The sequence below is a fragment of the Scophthalmus maximus genome, chromosome 14 (assembly GCF_022379125.1).
Source record: "Scophthalmus maximus strain ysfricsl-2021 chromosome 14, ASM2237912v1, whole genome shotgun sequence".
Taxonomy (NCBI): Eukaryota; Metazoa; Chordata; class Actinopteri; order Pleuronectiformes; family Scophthalmidae; genus Scophthalmus; species Scophthalmus maximus.
Window position 1 is genome coordinate 11,482,904 of NC_061528.1, and position 18,974 is coordinate 11,501,877.

The 18,974-nt window shown below is 43.3% G+C and overlaps 1 protein-coding gene across 2 annotated transcripts in view; it reads right to left on the reverse strand.

Moving 5' to 3' along the window:
* Positions 1 to 18,974, reverse strand: part of tanc1b (tetratricopeptide repeat, ankyrin repeat and coiled-coil containing 1b) — an 89,688-nt gene that overhangs the window by 9,822 nt on the left and 60,892 nt on the right. For both annotated transcript variants that reach the window (XM_035604816.2, XM_035604815.2), the window contains 11 exons: positions 15,401 to 15,523; positions 13,458 to 13,739; positions 13,140 to 13,294; positions 8,951 to 9,182; positions 8,348 to 8,514; positions 5,599 to 6,206; positions 4,051 to 4,159; positions 3,718 to 3,840; positions 1,242 to 1,478; positions 850 to 1,035; positions 168 to 246 (listed from right to left, as the gene is read on the reverse strand). In XM_035604816.2, coding sequence (XP_035460709.2) covers positions 168 to 246; positions 850 to 1,035; positions 1,242 to 1,478; positions 3,718 to 3,840; positions 4,051 to 4,159; positions 5,599 to 6,206; positions 8,348 to 8,514; positions 8,951 to 9,182; positions 13,140 to 13,294; positions 13,458 to 13,739; positions 15,401 to 15,523 — 2,301 coding nt within the window. The remainder of the gene's footprint in view (positions 1 to 167; positions 247 to 849; positions 1,036 to 1,241; positions 1,479 to 3,717; positions 3,841 to 4,050; positions 4,160 to 5,598; positions 6,207 to 8,347; positions 8,515 to 8,950; positions 9,183 to 13,139; positions 13,295 to 13,457; positions 13,740 to 15,400; positions 15,524 to 18,974) is intronic.

Sequence of the window (18,974 nt, forward strand, 5' to 3'; positions counted from 1 at the left end):
GGGAAGAAGAACCAGCATTGCCGAGGGCGTCACTGTGGAGAAGGGAGATACAAGTTCCTTCCAGTGCAGTGTGCGACTGCAGCATCGTGGCCCAGAATTCTAAAACAGCAGGTGATGATACAGGAAAGTCGTGTAATGCAAAAAAAAAAAGACGGATGAAAACATACCTGTCTCTCCCCACAGAGTGTCGTGGCTATCAATTTGCACAGCGTGCTCATTACTCAAAGCCAGTAAGCCGCTCACAACCTGCCAGAAGACGGAAACCTAGATTAATGGCATTCTGTTCCAGCACAAGATATCAAGTGAGACTTCAAGAGGTTATGGAAACAGCCAAAAACAAAAAGATCAGATACTGCTGCCTGAGCAAATTATGAATAATGAATCACAGCGGAGTGAGAGTACTGCTGGACCACTGTGTGAGGTTAGATGAGTTGAGTTCAGTCTGATTAATTCTTGAACCTCAATGCCGGGTCTCCTCCTATTTGTGAGCTTGCAGCTTAGCTTGGCCCAGTTCTGTTATTCTAAGCCGGGCCTCGGGATCCCACCCCAGCTAATGAGGAAGCCAGAATAAACCTTGAGCCTAAATTGCACCTGGGCGGCTGAAGGCACCGGGATGTGGCTGATCCTTGAATTCTGCTTTCGAACACACACAAGGCCAAATAACATTTCAGAACTCAAAGTCGTTCCTTACTGAGAGGAAGATGTGCTCAGATTTGGTAAAGATTCCTCTCCTCTGGTTTCAGTAAAAGGACAAATACCTCGGCAAGATGTTCATCATTTCTTCAGATTCAGGAGTAGTTTAAATGTGTGAGGGAACTGGTGGAGGTGAGTTATGTGTGTCCGTCGTACCTGTGTGTGTCCCATGCTGGAGGCGGCTATCAAAGCCTGCTGCAGAGCTTTGTTCTTCAGAGCGCAGTCCTGCTGCTGTCCCTCGGCGCTCCACTCCAGCTCCAGCAGGTACTGGATAATCTCTGGGTGTCCGCGGAGAGCAGCGTGGACCAGCGCGCACTGGCCACTCTTATCCACATGATCGACCTGGCAGACACACAAGATTCTTGGTTTTTCCACGGCACAGGAACACAGCGGGCGTATGTGGCGCATGTTTAAATATGCCACAAGCTACATACTGCATCAAAGTCTGTGCAGGTGGACACGTCCTCATCCTACAGGCTGTCCAAGGAGGTTACTCCTGCCATCGTCTTTATTTATAGAAGTGAGAAGTGAGAAATGTGGCTCCTCACCTTGGCTCCCCTCTTGCAGAGCAACACGACTATTCCCAGGTGTCCCGCAGCAGCTGAGAAGCAGAGGGGGCTCATGCCGTTCTCGGACACCACGTCCACACTGGCACCAAACTCCAGCAGCAGAGATGCAATCTCCTGGTGTCCGAGGTGGCACTGGACGCAAAGCACCGGCGCGTTGTTCAGGACCTCGGTGCGGTAATTCACGTTCGCCCCGCCCAGCATCAGCAGGCGGCTCACCTGGTCGTACATACACACAGCTGGTGTTGGAACAGTGTTATCAAAGTATTACTTTTCCAATCCGTACTCTTGATGAATCTGCAAAAACAAATTCCAATTGGAAACCCTCTTAAACAAAAGACAACAAAATAAGTATTTTAATGTTAATCCAGTTAAAGATGAATGTGGTTGGTAAAATGAAGAAACAGAAGACAGGCTGTATGTTATCATGTGAATCCCTATTCAGGCAGTATTCCTCTGCAAATCCTGCACTTGCCATGGCCAAATGACAAATTCAAGCAAGATTCAAGATCTCAGAATTTATTTTCCCCTTGTAAATAATTTTTCAACAAAAAGCATTTGACACGGCTTCGGCCTAATCTTGAGATTTTCTCCGAGCAAAGGTCAGACACCAAATGAAGTGTTCACACAATTATCGAGCGCGTAACTCTCCTCAATGATGAAAAAATCAATAATAAATGCTCAGTCAAACACAAGCGCCGAAGCTAAATGAGAATCCGTCAACAGGAAATTAAATTGTGTTATTTGTCGGATCCTCTTTGGAATAAATTAACGGCAACTTTCTGTTTTTTTTTTCCTCCCTCAGAGGACAGAACAAGGTCGTTCAGCGAGTCTCCTCCTCTTCGGGCGATTATTAAACCCAATAACTCACGAGCAGACGAGGAAAATGGCGGCAAGTGATGGAACGCAACAGAAACACTAATGAAAAAGAAAAATAGCGCATCATTTCGCTTGTGGCGACAATAATTTATTTGGACATGACAGCTTTTCCAGAAAAAGGCCAGTGCTTTTCTCCCTCCTATAGCTGGAGGTAAAACCTACAAAGTAGAACAAGTTCTATTGCAAACATTTGTCAGTTTAGTGATATGAGGAACAGTTGGTAGGTGATTAGGACTTCACCTCAATGGACCCCCCCCCATATTCCTCTGCACTGAACTTTTAGCTCCTTGCGTTTCCTATTTTATTCATCCTGGCACACATTTCATCAGTTATCTACTACCCAATTTCTTCCAACGTTTTTTTTAATTTCCTTGTTGCTCAAATTAGATGGAAAGTGCCAGACCGATAGCTGACAGATAATTGGCTTATCACTGTGTCTAACAAGCAGCCGACTGTATTAGCCTAAAAATTCATCCACTAAATGTGAGCGATATCATTAACAGACCACAGCTTCAAACCAGATCCAACAGCCTTTTTTAAATTATTTTTTTAAATCGTGCCCAAATAAGTGATTGTTATCCAATGAGATATTAATGCCCACAATTATCTATGCTCTTTTCATTCCATCTAGTCTAAATTCATCACTACCATAAGAAACACACACACCCTGGATCACCCTGGACCATTACACTCCACATAAGACATGCTCCTATTATTACCATAAAGGCAATACCAAGAAAAATGGGAGATATTGCAAGACAGAGAAAATAAATGGAAAGTGGGAAAGGTGGAATTTAGGACGTGTGAAACAAACCAATTATTATGACTTGTAATGAAAAAAATTGCCAATGTGGGGGAACTGCAAATGATCTTTGTGTTAAATGGAAAACTGATTAAAGAGCTAGAACTTATGAAAAACTGACAAAAGTTTAGAAGTGAAAGAGAAAAGTTCAAGCTTTCTCTATATTTTACAGTCCACTTGGATGATTTAACTCTGACTAACTACTTGAGTATCCATTTGCACTATTGCACATCTGATTATGACAGTTGCTATTGTCCTTACGACGAGACGAGGCCACGGATCGAGCTCTGGGTGAGAAACCCCACGTCTGCTGAGTGAGGAGCAGAGCATGACATTTCTCATAATTAACAACTTGACTGTCATCTGTGAAATTACAAAAGCAATCAGGGCATTTAATGGCATCACTAGTAATACTTATAATTGCACATTAATCATCATCAAGTATGATTTGAGAGTTTTGGATTGCAAAGTGTGAAGGGTTAGTAACGTTGGGCTGCAGCTATAAATTGTTTCCATTATCAAATAATCTATATATCTTAACTCATTTAACTCTTGAGACTTAAGTGTCTGACATAAATTACCACGTTTACCACGGTTACCACGGTCCCCCCCCCCCTCCAGAAGATTCTATTTATACTGACTAAAATCATTCAACGTTGCATTTCAAAATCATCATTAAATTATTGATTTTCATTATCCAATCAGCCCTGACCTGATCTAATCAGGTCTGGTTGTTTCGGGTCCGCGTGACACAGAAAAGCCGGAGACGGTGTTCACCTTGACGTTGGGTGTGTAGAGGTTCCTCAGGGAGGCCAAAGCTGCAGAAAGGCCATCGGCGCTGCAGCTGATCCACAGAGCCTGCAGCACACTGGATGACACACCTGTTTTCTTACTCAGGCCCTGCAAGCACACACAGATACAGACACAAACACACACACAAGCATATATGAATGCATACATAACATCGGTGAACCTGAGCTGCATAAGCTGTCAGTGTTTCTCTTCACATCCCCGTGGCTTATGCACAACACATCAACAGAGAGCGGACGGAGGGATGGATTTCAGCCACACTTGAATGTCGAGAAGCACGTTGAGGTTCAGCGGCCGTACCTTGAAGATGTGTGCTTTGAGGATGTGATGTCCCAGCTCCATGGTTTGCTGACGATTCAGCTTCCCCTCTTGGCGAGACAACATGAAGGCCATAAGAGCATGGCCAGTCCTGGATTAGGAAGACAGAAGAAGATAAGTCAGCTGTGCGGCAGAAACAGGCAACGGAAACACACTAGTTAATTATTTTTTTTGTGTATTTTCATCTAATGTTTTTGTGAGAAAGTCTCATCTGATTTTCCGCTTCATTATCTACCCTGGATGGTAATTTTTTTTATCGCCATATGTTGTTCGTCTGCCTCAGCTAACATTAAATGACTCGCTCGTTCTCACGAGGAGAGCCTTGGCGCTCTCGTGGAAGGATGGGGAGGAGAGTCGAACCCCTCGGTTCTCCTTTACCGTCTCTACTCAGACACTCTTGCGCTAATTAATGCAGAACTTCATTAAAAAGGACATGCATGGTTGCAGATCACTTTGATCTGGTTAAAATTCTCTCTGTTCATGCCCAGGCAGACATAAGAGGCAGTACAGCAAGCTTTTTGTGTGTCTGTGCCAGACTGTTGAGCCTTTGTTTAGTTTTTTTGGGGGGATGGCAGAGTAGGAAGGCTATGAAAGACCAGAATAAAAAGCTCCGTTCACAGACACCACCGTGCGAGCAGATGTGATACTGATGAGCAACAGTTAGGAAAACGGGGAGTAATGGTGACATCATTCAATTCATTAAGTGTGAATGACTGAAGCCAACTATTGGGGTGAGGGGGCTGAGGCAGATGAGCCTGGTGAGCAGGCAAGTAGGCCACACCTGGAAACAACGATAATTCTCAGCATGAACATTTTCATGTAAATGCAATAAATCGTAAATTCAGATGATGGTATACGTAATCTAAAAAATGTTTAGGCAAACATTTCCCAGGATAAAAAAAAGCTAATGTTCATAGTGTTATACTCTTTTTTATTAAGACGGATTCAAAGGTCCGTTTTGTTTTAATATGTTTTCAGCTAACGGGGACACTGTATTGTAGCACAGTTCATTTTCCCACCAAGCATTTTAAATTAACAAATAAAATTTAGCTATTTGAAATTAGGATGACGCCCTCTTTTTTTTTTTTACTCCTAAAATCCAAGGCTTCAGACTGATGAAGAAACTTGGGAGAACTCAACCTCAAACTCACTTTCCTCTCAAATTCAGAACTGACAAATTATTAATAACACTCAGAACTAAAAAATCCTCAGGAGCAAACAACATGATTATTTCTCAAACAAGTTATGTGCTTATCGTTGGTAATCAAATGGCTGCTTTTGAAGCAGTCTCTTCAAAACAATTGTAAGGACATTTCACATTCAACTTGACTACTGCAAGGTTATTATCATAATGGACTTAATTTATCTTTTCAAACAGATTGTTTGAGGTCTATTTGAGATGCATCCCAAGATGCAAGCACGAAGGATAAGCTGCACTACAGACTTGTCTCGTCTGTAATAACAGCCCACGGTCCTAAAGGGAGAGCTGCAGTGATTTACTGCGTCTCCTTACAAAAGCAGAGGACCGACCTGGGGTCGCCGAGGAAGTCCGTGCTCTCTCCGTCGGCTCTCCACACCAGCCACTCTCTGAAGGAGGGGTGGCAAAACATGCGCGTCTTGTCCCGCCGCTTGATGAGGAAGCACGAGAGCAACTCCATGCGTTGCTGGAAGTCCTCCCACTGCAGCTCGCCTCGCACAAAGGGGGCGTTGATGGCCTGGAACAGCTGCTCGTCCGTCATGGGGTGCAGCGAGGCGAGCGCCACGTTGAGGATGGGCAGCGAGCGCTCGAAGGCAGAGTTGGTCATGAACTTCATGTTGCACTGTAACTGGTAGAGCTCCGCCAGCGAGACGGGCACAACTTTGTAGCTGGCACTCTTTATCACCAGGTGGCCTCGCTCGAACAGGTCCAGGGTGAGTTTGAGATACAGGTAGGAGCCCTGGCTGCGGGATATCAGGTGGCTGCTGAGCTTGCCGACTGTGACGGGGTCGGCCTTGCCGTTCAGGCTGATATTATTCATGATTTCCTTGCTGCCGTTGATGCGGTACTGAATATATGCATTGAGGTCGTTGCTTATCTCTTTGTTGTCAGAAAACTCATCCAAGGAGATCTTGGAGAAAGGCAGGAGGCTGGTGATCTCCTACAGAAGACACAAGGCAAAACATTATACGTCAGTTATATCTGAGAAACTGTGCAGCTTCATGTCCGTCTCTTTGTTAGTTAGACTTCATTTTTGAGAAAATGGCGCAACTTTCAATAAAATGCATCCAATACAAAACAATACGTACTTTTCTTCTGAGTCTCTGCAGTGTGAATTGTACACCTTATTATTACAAAAAACAAATAGAATAATATGGCCAAAAAGGCCCCAAGACCTGCCATTTAAATGCATAAAAAATGTGCCTGTCTGTGATTACCGTCAGAGGATGGTTTTCGAGCAGCAGGGAAGGAAACACACTGAGCTATCAGGCCAAAGCAGATGCTTGTTACTGTCGGAAATGTGGCCGTGAGGAAAACGGGGCTGGTGGAGGCGAGTGTTAAGAGGCAGGGGATGGATGAAGTAGTGGCCAGTCGGTAAGCGGAGGTCTGAGCCTGAGCTCACATTTCAATCTCTGTCCTGGGGGCTGGAGAAATCAATGCACTTTAATCCTCCTATCTGCCACCTGTCTGAGGCCAGAGAAACATCGCCTCAGTGAGATACACTTCTCCTCTTCGTGACAAGGTACAGCACACACACACAAACACACACACACCCACTGTACTGATCTTAATCCATGAGCTAGGTGAAGTGCTAGTAACACCTCACAGATATGCCAGATATTAGTTTTGCAGAACTATGACACTTTCTCAACACTCCTGCAGACAAAGTAAGGTTCTGTGGTTTTTCAAGGCTTCCTCTCTTTCTTCCTCACCACAACCTCACAAGTGCAGCATTAACGGCACGGCAATAGGACTTACTAATTAATGTTACTCAGACATTGCAACACGAAAAACTGCCTAGTGAGTCTGAAGGTTAAGACACAAATCACCTCCCATTACAAGAATTACCACCTGACGGTTGTGTGCCTCTGCCAGCCAGTCAAGCTCAGGAAATATGGTCACAACCTTCACTTCTGTTGCATAGTAATTGTTTTAAATAATGGACAGAAAGGTGTCTTGTAATCACAGTGAAGTTCACCTTTGTACCAGTATCAGTTCATCTTTGAATTCAAGTGAACGTTTGAAGCCAAATTTGAAGAATTTCCCTCAAGGCATTCCTGAGATACTGTGTTCACAAGACGGACGGACAGACAGACGTACAACCCCCAAACATTATGCCTCTGGCAACGACTGTTGCTGGTGCGAGACATAAAGATGTCAATCAGAGCTCATCTACACTCCATTCACAGAAACATTTTAAGCACATTGCTTTGTATGTACAGTATGCAAATTTAGAATATCGTGGAAAGTTTTTGCGTAATTCAAACAGTGAAACTTTTCATATATTCCACATCGATTACCATGTAAAAATTTTAAATTTTTTAAATAACTGACAAAGTGAACTATTCACAATAATCAACATTTTTTGAGATGCACCTGTAGTCAACTGGGACATCCATAAAAAAACATCCTTCCACATCATAAACCGATACTGCCGCATTTAAAGATGTGAACAGATGAATGTCAGTGCTACAGTAGATTATTGTGGCACCTCCAGAGAACTTGGCTATAAACCTATTTTGATTTTGGCTCAATTTTGCAGGATAAAAACAAATGGACTGGACTGGAGTTGTAGCCCACTGCATACTAATGGACATTACCCTAAGCCTGGCCACTGCCTGAGCATTAATAAGTTGAGTTCCGGATGTCAGTAAGTCAGCTATCACATTATTATTCAAGGCTCAGCGCTTCATCTCAGCAAGAAGAAAAAAAAGAAATAATCAGCCGCTGTGTCTCATCAGGCTCGCCGAAGTCTCAGCATTTGTCAGTTTGAGATTAACACGGGCACAGCACATCCCTGTAATTCGTCGACCTAGTGTCACCGAGCCGGTCTTGTTCAAAATGACTGACTGCTGCTTCCCTGTCATGCAGTCTTGATTCCTGACTCACTGATACTTCCATTCCTTCTTGAATGGTCCTGGGTATGACTGACAGGAATGACTGTAGCTAGTAGAGTATGACAAGGAGGAGCAGTTGAAGAAAACCTTTCAAATTTCACAACTGTCAAAATCCACAGGGTCTGATGTCAAGTCAGAGAAAAGGATTAAGAGCGCAATGCTTTGTCCATGAGTTCATCCTCACCAGTAAATTCACACGGACGGTGACCACGAGTTTGAGCCACGAAGGGAACTTGGTGATTATCTTGGTGATGAAGGAGGCTATGGTGTCCCCGTAGTCAGGCTTGTGAAACTCTGCCTCGTTCAGCCCGTCTATCAAGATGATGTGGTCGTCCTCGGAAATCTTGCGCTCTGGAAACGTAAACAGAGGAATCGACAAAGGTGAGACGGTGTGCAGTGAGGCAGCACAACTAAACTGCTCCTCGGTGAAAGTGCAGAGATGAGCTTTATTTCACTGCAGTAAGTGAGTGGTAAGAGCCTTTACTTCGATTCATCATCTACACATCATCTACACTCTCACCTCACAAAACAAAATGTTGAGTTACTCTGTGAAATTAGAGAAGAATAAAAAAGACTTTCCGTTGTTCATTTCATCAAGTATTTTCAAAAGCATCTTAGTCTTATTTGATATAATGTTTTGCACGGTATGTCTTTATGAAACAGCAAAATAAATGAATTCTTAAATCATTCAAGAGGTTTGGCAGATGTTGGTTATTTTTCCCCATACGCTTACTCCAGAAACACAACACACCAACAAACATGAAAATATTAGACAGCTGTGTTTTACCTTTACGAAGGTTGGCCAGCGGCTCCAGGACGCCCCTCCGGAAAGCGGCCATCGGGTCCTGGACACAGGAGCGCAGGCTGAGCATGCTCTGCAGGTTGGGCTCTTTCAGCAGCAGCTCCCGGTAAGCACCGAGCTGGTGAGCTCTGCACAGCAGGGCTGCAATACTGTGAACAAACTCTGGCACCAAGCAGGTGTATGTGTTGTCCGCCTGGCAGTAGTGATACGCCACCACCTGGAACACAAAGAGAGAAGAAAGATAAACAGATGAAGGCTTAAGACTTAAAAATATTTCTATTTTTTTTATGTTGGAACAATAAATGAAGAGTGTAAATTAGTTCTGGCTTTAGTAATTATATGTAACTATGGGAACATTCAATCACCACAAAGAATTTATAAAAAGCCAACAGCCTTGTTGACTGAAAAAAAGAAAGAAACCCTCAGTGGATCCAATATTGGGTCTGATGCCTTTTATATCCATAGCCTCCATAAATCCACATATTATCTCTTCAACCAGGTTGAGCACATGATTTGATCCAGCCTAGTCGGCGCACAGGGGATGATGACGTAACTCACTGACCACCGCAGATAAAGTGTTTGAGCAGGTTGCTGCAGTGTTCCTCAGAGGAAGGAAAAAAGTGGGAACGGGGATGAGGAGGAAGGGACGGGAGGCGCCCTGGGGAAGTATGACTGTGTTCTAATTACAGGACAACCTGGAGGAGCTGACACACTTGCAGGGGGAGCAGGAGGAGGATGAGCAGCTGGCGTGTTCCTCTGTCTGGTTCTACCTGCCTGTTGCTGCCTATCTACCTGCCTGTCGGCGGTGACGACCAGCTATTGGAGAAGTCACCGACTAAAGCCTGAAGTGAGAAAAACAACTTAGCAGACATGGAAAGAGCCCAACTTTCTTCTAAGCTTTACCACAGTGCCATTTGACTGCGTAATCATATTTCTTTTATTTTGTAATGAGGGGAAATATAAACCACATGGGCTCATAAATCCGCCATAAGCGCTCGGGCTAAAACAAAGTGAGACACTGTTGAGTCATTTCTGTTGTGGTGGCTCAGAAGGTTTGTTCTGAGGTGGGCTGCTGCGGTAGGAGAGGAACGAGAGACAGAGACGTTGTGTCAGTCCCGGGGACGACCACGGTGGCATTGGCTCAGATGTGGGTGAAACCTGAACATTAGACATTTTACTCGACTAGTGTGTCTCTGAAGAGCTAATGTGAACATATTCAGAAATGTTTTGTTTTTTTAAACAAACCTAAAGGCACTAAAGACGGAGAAAAATTATCACAAGTTTGAAGAATTCAAAGAATACAACAGCCTGAAGTCTGCTAAAGAAGAGGCATGAAAGTGAAAGAATAGGAACTAAATTAAACAAAATAACCCAAAACATAACAGAGCAACTTATTCCCCTGATCCTGTTGAAAAAACAACTACACAACTACACCGGAAGACAATTTTGTAGTATATATTATTAAGCCATGATGGCACAGTAGACAGGTCATCTGTAATATTTGCATCATGCAAAGAACAGAAATTTGATGTGGACGTTTACCTTAAAAATAAACAAAACAAAGCAAAACAGTGTGTACAAGGCAGAGACAGAGGAACACTTTCCTCTGGAGGCCATTTTATGTGTCACACAAACTGATGGCAACAGATGGGAGCTGTGCAGTTATGTTGAGTGAACACGGTAAATCAAAGTTAGCTGCTGTTTGTATGAATACAATAACTCTGGACGGACAGCTGCCAAAGAGACTGTAGTGATATCTACATCAATGAGCAATAAGAAACGCGACAACTGATGATGAAACGATCTGCAGGAAATGTGCCGTGCCTCGCCTACTGAGCAAGGCGCAAAAGTTGTGATGAACCACAAACGTAATGGCCTTGGTGCCTCTGCGAGACCACGTTTAAATCAACGAGTAATAAGACCTGCCGGACTCTAACAGAAACTGCGTGGTGTTGCATCAGTATTTCTGACATCACAGGAGCAGAGCCCTCTTCCAGCGCCCGTGCTGGAAACACTTGACACAATAATTGGCCTGAGGGATACTGCTTTGGACGTTTATATGAGCCTCAGTAGCTTCCAGTCCGCTGCCTGCTGCATGAACTTTAGCAGTCGCGGTGGAAAAAATGGGGAGATGTACAACGGTTGCCTCATGCACCATTTCACTACTTAGGCGGCATCCATGACATTCAAAGAGTGTTAGACCCTGAAGGTGTTAGAGGGACACCAGCGTGTAATCGGTAACATAAACCCAAGAATGAAGCAGTCCAGTGAAAAGAGTCCCACATTATAAAGCTGTGTGTCACTGTGAATCCAAAATATTCTCTCTCTGCTTCCACATTTTCCTCACTGAAACTTTCAGCAGGCAATGAATTCCAAAGCTATTGGATGCCTGAGACTTCCAGTCATGTCTATAATTTTCTTTTTGCTAAATGTACTGGATGTACAGGTACAGTATTGCATTTCATGCATAGCAGCAAATCAATTTTGAGCACTCAGTGCTTCAGTTGTTTTTTTTAAAGGGAGAAATAGGTGCAGCTAGATTCAACAGAAACAAAAGAGAAATTATTTCAGAACGCCGCGTACAAGACGATTAGAAACAGAAAAACCAGGATGACAGTTTTAATATCAACATCTCAAGATGTAAAGCCACTAATTATAAAACATAAAACAAAAGACAGCTGAGAGCAGCAGTTCCACGGACCACGCTGGACGGCTGGAGCGCGTGAAGCTGTGAACTCTTCAGACAGCTGGTACAGTGACGACCTGACAAGTTTCATAGTAAGGGGAGAAAGCGCTACAGAACTTTGTTACTCATTACTCAAGTTTGTGTCTCTGCTGCCAACTCTGTCACACAAGCGTTCGACAATAATGATGAGGGTGTGGCTGAATAAAATGCAGAAATCCTAAAACTGTTCACTTGCTATAATATGTTGTAAAAACAAAAACTATAGTCATCAGGAGATGGCGTTTCTCCCTCGCACCCACAAAACAAATGTAAAAAATGACAGCGCAAATCATCGAGTGCTGTCATTATGACCTACCTTTTTTCATTTTATTATTTCACATAATTTTAGATGAGAATAATCATGCCGTAGATACAGTACGACACCTTTATAACAAGTTGATAATCCTCTTAACCTACAACCTCAGAGCTGCCCACAGGACTTTATGGTTGTCCCAGTAGTTTGCCTTTATATAGTGTTTATTTAGTTTGCAGGAGTCGAGTGAGGCGTAATCCTGTAATTCAATGCCAGTGATAACAAGTTAATCCCTTCGTATGGCCACACTGTAAATAGAGAGCTGTGTGGAGTCTTCCTGTTGCTCATTCGTGAAACGGTCTGAGTTGAGAGCCTACTCTCAAATTGTCAAACTCGCTGTCAAGGAAATACAGAAATATGTCACGAAACACAAAAAAAAATGCAAAATCAACTTTCAGCACTTTCTAATTAATATAACTGAGAAGTTTCATGAAAAAAAAATTGAATGGTTTTTGAGTTTCAACTGCAAAAAAGAAATGATTCCAGGCGGATATATAGTTGGACAGATGGACACACTGATCACTATATCTCCCTCGCTATTCAGTAGTCGTCACTATTCACAATACAGGTGCTTCCCATCTGAGAGCTAAGAGAGCGCGCTGAAAACCCAAGGCCAAAGTTCTCTACTCTCCAATCTCCTCAGTCATACTGCAGAGCTGGGATGCAGCCGACATTGAAAAGTGAACTCGTTTTTCACGGCCGGGTCTTTAACCGACTCGCCCCTCAAACCGGCCTGTGATATTAAAGGTCTCTGAAAGATCCATGGTGGCGACGTCTTTCATAATCTCCGCCGACTGCCAAAGACCGTCCATATTTCACGGGACGAATATCAAACAAATGAACATAAACCGACCATAACTCACATACAAACACATATAAAAATAAATCAGCTGAGTAGAGCTGGAATCAGATTTCGGCAGGACATCTCATACATACTAAGAGAAATTCTGCACAGCGCCAGCACCGGGGAACTGAAAGAAACATACTGTTCAAGAAAATAGACATGGTATATCAATTCATGTGCACAATAGACGGTAGATCCCAAATCTTGATGATGGCTTCATTTAAATTAAATAATGACTAATCATTGATATTATGATTTTTCCTCAACGCTGAGGTCCAGGCTGTAGTCATACCTTTGCAGCCAGACGTTTGACGGCCGCCTCCCTGCGTTGCTGCATCTCGGGAGTTCCCGGGCAACTGTTGGTCCTCAGCGTGTTGGTAGCACTGGAAGGTGGAGTGGGCTGTGGGGGCTGGCTGAGAGGAAGTTCTGCGCTAGGTCCCCCACCACCTGGTAAAAAAAATATGAATATGTCATATGACTTTAAAGAGTGCAATAAGACATTGAAAAGACAGATTACTAGTTTTTTAAGATGCTATTTTGTAAAAATGGACCAAAGTTAAGGAAACTAATTTGGCTTGTACATCCAAAGGCAAATACTGTGATTGATTACTTTTCGGCGAGGCACTGGGACTGTTGGAGGCGATCTGACGCATGCGGCCTCCGTGGCAGCTCAGCGCTACTAGCCGGGAGATGATGGCCGTCTTCCCGTAGCCCACGCTGCCCAGCACCACAGCGCCATGGTTCTCGGCGGACTCGCCGGCCTTCAGGACGTCTTCCAGCTGCTGAAAGAGCCAGTCTCTGCCCACGAACACGGAGTCCGTGGTGATGCTGGGCACCTCGAACAGCAGGGGCTTGAGCATGATGTCCACGGGTTTGTAGGGAGCGAAACGAGCTGAGGAGAAGGGACAGGAAACGACACTGATGACTATTCTAATTGTGTCATTCTCACAAAACACAGATGCTTATTAGAGATGCTGCATTTTTCACGTCGAAACATAAACCACCAGCTATTAAAAGAGTCTTTAACAGTGGCATCTTCAAATTGTTGTTGTACAACCTATAATTATTCTAGAGTGAATGCACCTTTCACCCTTTACAGACAAACCTGTGTACATTTTCATAGAACAAGTTCTATGAATGTGCGATCGTCTCAACAGTTTTCTCCTCCCAGATTGAACCACAGAAACCTGAACTCTTTCCAAACTCCTCCTTTTCCACTGTCTGCTTTAGCTTGAATCAATGTTACTTTAAATTCAATCTCAACATAAGTGGACTGGATGGAGGACTCTCTCCATCCAGTCCACTCCAGCACTAATTAAATCTCAGAACACTTTTTCACTCAGGGGCTCTTTTAAATCTCTGATCCTCTCTACTCAAACAAGCAGTACTCACAGTGGTGCTGGGGCTACTGCTGCTGATGCTGCTTTCACTGCTAATACTCACACTGCTCTTGATAGTTAAACTTACTGCTGTTGATGCTACCGCTAAAACAATAATCCTGCTCACTTTCATACTGGCAAAATAACTTGGTCTCATCGTTTGACTTAGCTTAACAACGGCTAAGGTTCGGTCTGCGGATTTTTTTAAATTTCAGCAGTTGAAAATGGCTGATTTTTCTTTTTTTGTGTTCTGTTTATTTTAAATACATTTTCGTCTCTATTAGTTATTTTTAGACTGTAAAAATCTTATCTACTATCTCTACTTGAAATACAAATCAATACACAAAAAATTTAAGTCTAAAAATGGCTGATTGGAAAGGAGAAAGTTGATTTATCAAGAAAGGTGGTTGGCTCGTCTCCTAAATATACAAGACTCTAAATTAATCGGACAAGGCAAGAAGAATTACGACATGTTCTTCATTTAAATGATTTCTAGAACATTGCATGAATGATGTCTCAGTGTATGATTTCTCAAAAACATATATGCAAGTGTCAACAAACATAGCTCATACAACATTGTTTTGATCAACTGCTGCCAAAGTTTGCCAGAATACTTTTGACCTGACTATTATATTCCCACATCTACTGCAAAAAAAAACAACCACACCTCATGTGTGGACTCTCTGAAGTTGAAAAACGCATATTTACTGTAACAGTGAGGGGCATACAGCTGTCTGCTGTCATGATGTACTGTAATAAGGGAGGCGTACAACTAAATATATGTATAAATACAGAACATGAATTCAGTCTGAACAAACATGGATTGTTCCTCCCCAATGATTAATCGTCCACGGGGATATCAAATTATCATGATGCTGCTGTAACAACTTCATGTTTAAGGAGACATGGGAAAGGAAGCAGAGGTTTTCAAAAGGGGTTAAATACTTTGAGTATCTAATAATGTTGTAGTCAATTATTCATTTTCTCATCAAATATTCACTCTGTGGGATTTTCCCGGTTCAGCAGAGGATTCAACACATATATAAAGAAGAAATGCGCCAGTTGATCATTACATGACTTTATCTGTAAAGCTGGGGGAGATACCAACACTAAAACTTTTGCCCCACATCGCCCTGTCTGGCTCATGTACAGCAGTAACTCATGCTGCACTCACCTTTAGAGTCCTGAGTTGGCCTTCCTCCTGTATTGTGCCAGGGCAGGCGAATGGATGTCCGCAGGGGGGTGTTGCGCTGTTCATCGAGGAAGCTCAGGTCTTCCAGCTTTGTGGAACTGGTCGCTGGAGACAAGACGAAGAAAGAAAAAAAGGAGCATGTAAACTGTTTGACACTGTTTTGACACAACAATATTAAAGAGTAGGACCAAAAACACAGACAAGGATGAGACTTTGTGGCATATCTGAGAGAGATGATTAGTGAAGAGGCAAGCGAGTGAGTTCTGACATTTGTGGCTTGCTTGAGGCAGTGTGTGCAGGTACCAGTATTCTGTAGCAGTATTCGTACATCGAGACAGAAATCTTTTTTCTTTTTCTTTTTCTTTGATTTGAGCTGACCCTATAAAGGAGAACACACCACAATGAGTGTAAGCTAATGCACCATTCACGAACAAGGCCAAATGATGTGATGTATTATAAAGCACTATCCAAACTATTACCTCTCCCAAGAAGGTTATGTTTTCATCTGCGTTTAAATGTGTCACAGCAGGATTACGCAAAAACTACTGAACCGATTTCCATGACATTTTGTGAAGGGGGTAGTGCATGACCCAAAGAAGAAGCCATTATTTTTTGGTGCGGTTTCGGATAAACAGGAGAATCCAGGAGTATATATATTTTGAGATAGGCCATTAGCCTTGGCGGAGGTATGCTGTCTCCGAGCGCCTTTGTAGTTATTAATGTGAACAGCACCATCGGAGGAGATTTCTCAGAGCAGGAGATGGTTTCAAGTCCCAAATGGACGACGTCTCCTCCTGACACACTACATTCTGCAGACGAAGTACCCAATGAGCCACTGATATCAAAGCAGCTGAACTACCTGTTTAAAGTACGGTCTGTAAACATAATAAAAGATGTGCATTAGGGATACTAGGTCTCTCCCATCCTAGTGCTGTTCAGTGTTAAACTATCTGTTGATCCACGCTCTCACAGCCCTGCTGAGGAGCAGCTTCAACGCTGCTGCTTTCTACTTTATCAGCCTCAGCTGGGAGAGACTGTCACAAACACTCAACTCTTCTCCCTCACTCGGTCGCTAACTTACTCTCTGGAATTTCCCACTAATTAAAACCCAACTGCCGACAACAGAGTAGCGGAGAAAGCTACCATCAACACAATGTTGACTGGAATAAAAGAAGGCCCCCATGGTCAATTTGACGGCAGAGGATAGTTCTTCTACAAGGAGGAGAAATCTCTAAATGTGAAGTTACAACAACCAAGAAAAAAAATTCAACAATCATAAAGACACAATGCGAAAATTACTCAGCAACAACACTTGAGCACAATCTGATCCTAAACTAGACAGCTACTTACATCCAACAGCAGAGCCTGGACGGACAATGGGAATTCTCAGAGCCCTCCCCTTGTCCCCAGCGTGGAATATATATTTGGGCAGGCATAACAGGCAAAGAAGGCTGGGTGCCGACCCTCAGCTCAATCTATGAAGAGTGCTCCCAGAGGATGAGCTCACCGAGGGCACAAAAGCAATTCCTCTGCCCCAGTGCTCCCATGCAGGCACACTGGCAGCATTCAGCTGCTGAGCTGATGGCTTGGCTGTCCCCCTCTCCAGTGCTCAGCCAGTCACAGCATCCAAAGCATTAGGCTCTCACTATATGAATACAGAGGAGTGTCACCCTCCCTACACGGTGTACACACATGCATAGACCTCTGTCTATGTCCGCACACAAACACACACAGACACAATTTGGTAAGGAAGCAGCGGAGGGTGAAAAGGGAGTGAATTATAGGAAATATAAATGGAAAAGCAAGATATTTTGTCTCCAGTGGCTGATTAGAGTTTGTAATGGGCAGCTACTGTCGTATTAATAAATGATCTTGGCTGGAGTGGGGTGAGGGATAAGATAGAGGCATGCAGGGGAGAGAAAAAAAAGGTGAGAATGTGACATTGATACTGTGGGGGTGTGGGAGGTAGGGGCGAGGGAGACGAGGAGAGAGAAAAGATGGACAGTGAATCAACTCTATGCAGCAAATCCCCACAACTAACATCAGACATCTTTCTCCTCCCCCCTCTAAAATCTTGGAGTGAAGCGGAGGAGGCAAAAGTCACTGAACATTGTTCTACACCTTTTCCTCCAGTGGTCCAATAAACAAAGGCTGAAGCAAGTCCTCAGTTTGGCTTGTTTAAGTAGTCTAAATGCACACACTCCTTCATTCTTATCTATGGTAATACATCCTGAACCATTTTCTTTTTGTTAAGTCATAGCTCTTATCCACAGTTATTTCAGGGCCAAAAATTCCCACAGGATGCCTTCACATCTCTTCAATCCTGCTCAAATCTTCTTTTCTTTTTTTTCTAGCCTCAGTCTCTGGATTCCTTCCTATTCTTTAACATCTCTACTGCACGCATTGATAAGACGTACATACGATACCTTGAAAGCTCCACCGGGCTTGAAGTGACTTTGAAGCCACACAAATGTGCATTCTGATGAAAATGGGATTCTTTTTTCTCCTCGGGCAGGTCTGCCCTTTGAAACCTTCTCTTCTGTGTTTGCCATGACAGAACAGAGAAAAGGACTGAGCTCCTCTGCTCCAACCCCTGCACCCCACAACCCCCCTCACCCACATGTCCCTGACTTGACTCTCTTCTCTGCTTTAACAATGAATATAATCAGTGCTCTCTTCACCTTGCCTGCCCGCCTTGCCCTATCAAATTGCAGGAGCTCATCGTCACCTTTAGGAGATATAGCGTGAGTAAGAGTCTCTTAAAGACATTTTTAAGTCTGAATGTTTTCAAAATTCTCTCAAAAAGGTATAATTCAGTTGCCCAAACAACAGAGTGATGGGATAATCACAACATTTTGTAAGAGCTAAGATCATAAAGGTGTTACGTACAAACGACCCTAGAAATCTTGATTTAAGAAATGTGTAAGAAAAAAAATCAAATTCAGGGACAAACTGTTAAAAGATATGACCAATTATCACCACCTCCCCATCCCAATCTGAGCAAGTGACTTCTCTGTTCCAAATGCCTCAACATGACCAGCCCTGTTCTGACCTGTTAATTTCAAATGTGTTTTGCTTAAATTGGAAGGTGGAAACTAGGTGGTTGGCAGGCAAATTTGACTGGTTTCCATGGAAACTTTACCATTCCTCGGGATGCAGTGGTCCAGGCGAAAAAAATGAATACGTTGAAAAAGTTTAAATTTGAAAAATGATTTTGTGTGGAGAATAATTATTTATTTGGGAGTTTTGTCAGATTTGAAATGCTGCACTTTAATGTTGAAAATGATTTTCCCATTGCAGGATTCACAGCAGACTGGAAGACCCTGCCTTTACTGCAGGTCCTAAAGCATCAATCTACCTTAACCATCTATAGTCTGACCTTTTGAATGGTGAAACTTGATGAGAGTGGTGCACAGTCTAGGAACTGCCTGAGAGATGAAACCCAGTGTATAGAAAGCGCTCACACACACACAAAGCTGTTGCTGATCACATCCGAATAAAAATCTAACCAAATGGATAATACGAGCTGTTCCAAAGAAATACAGGAAAAAAATGA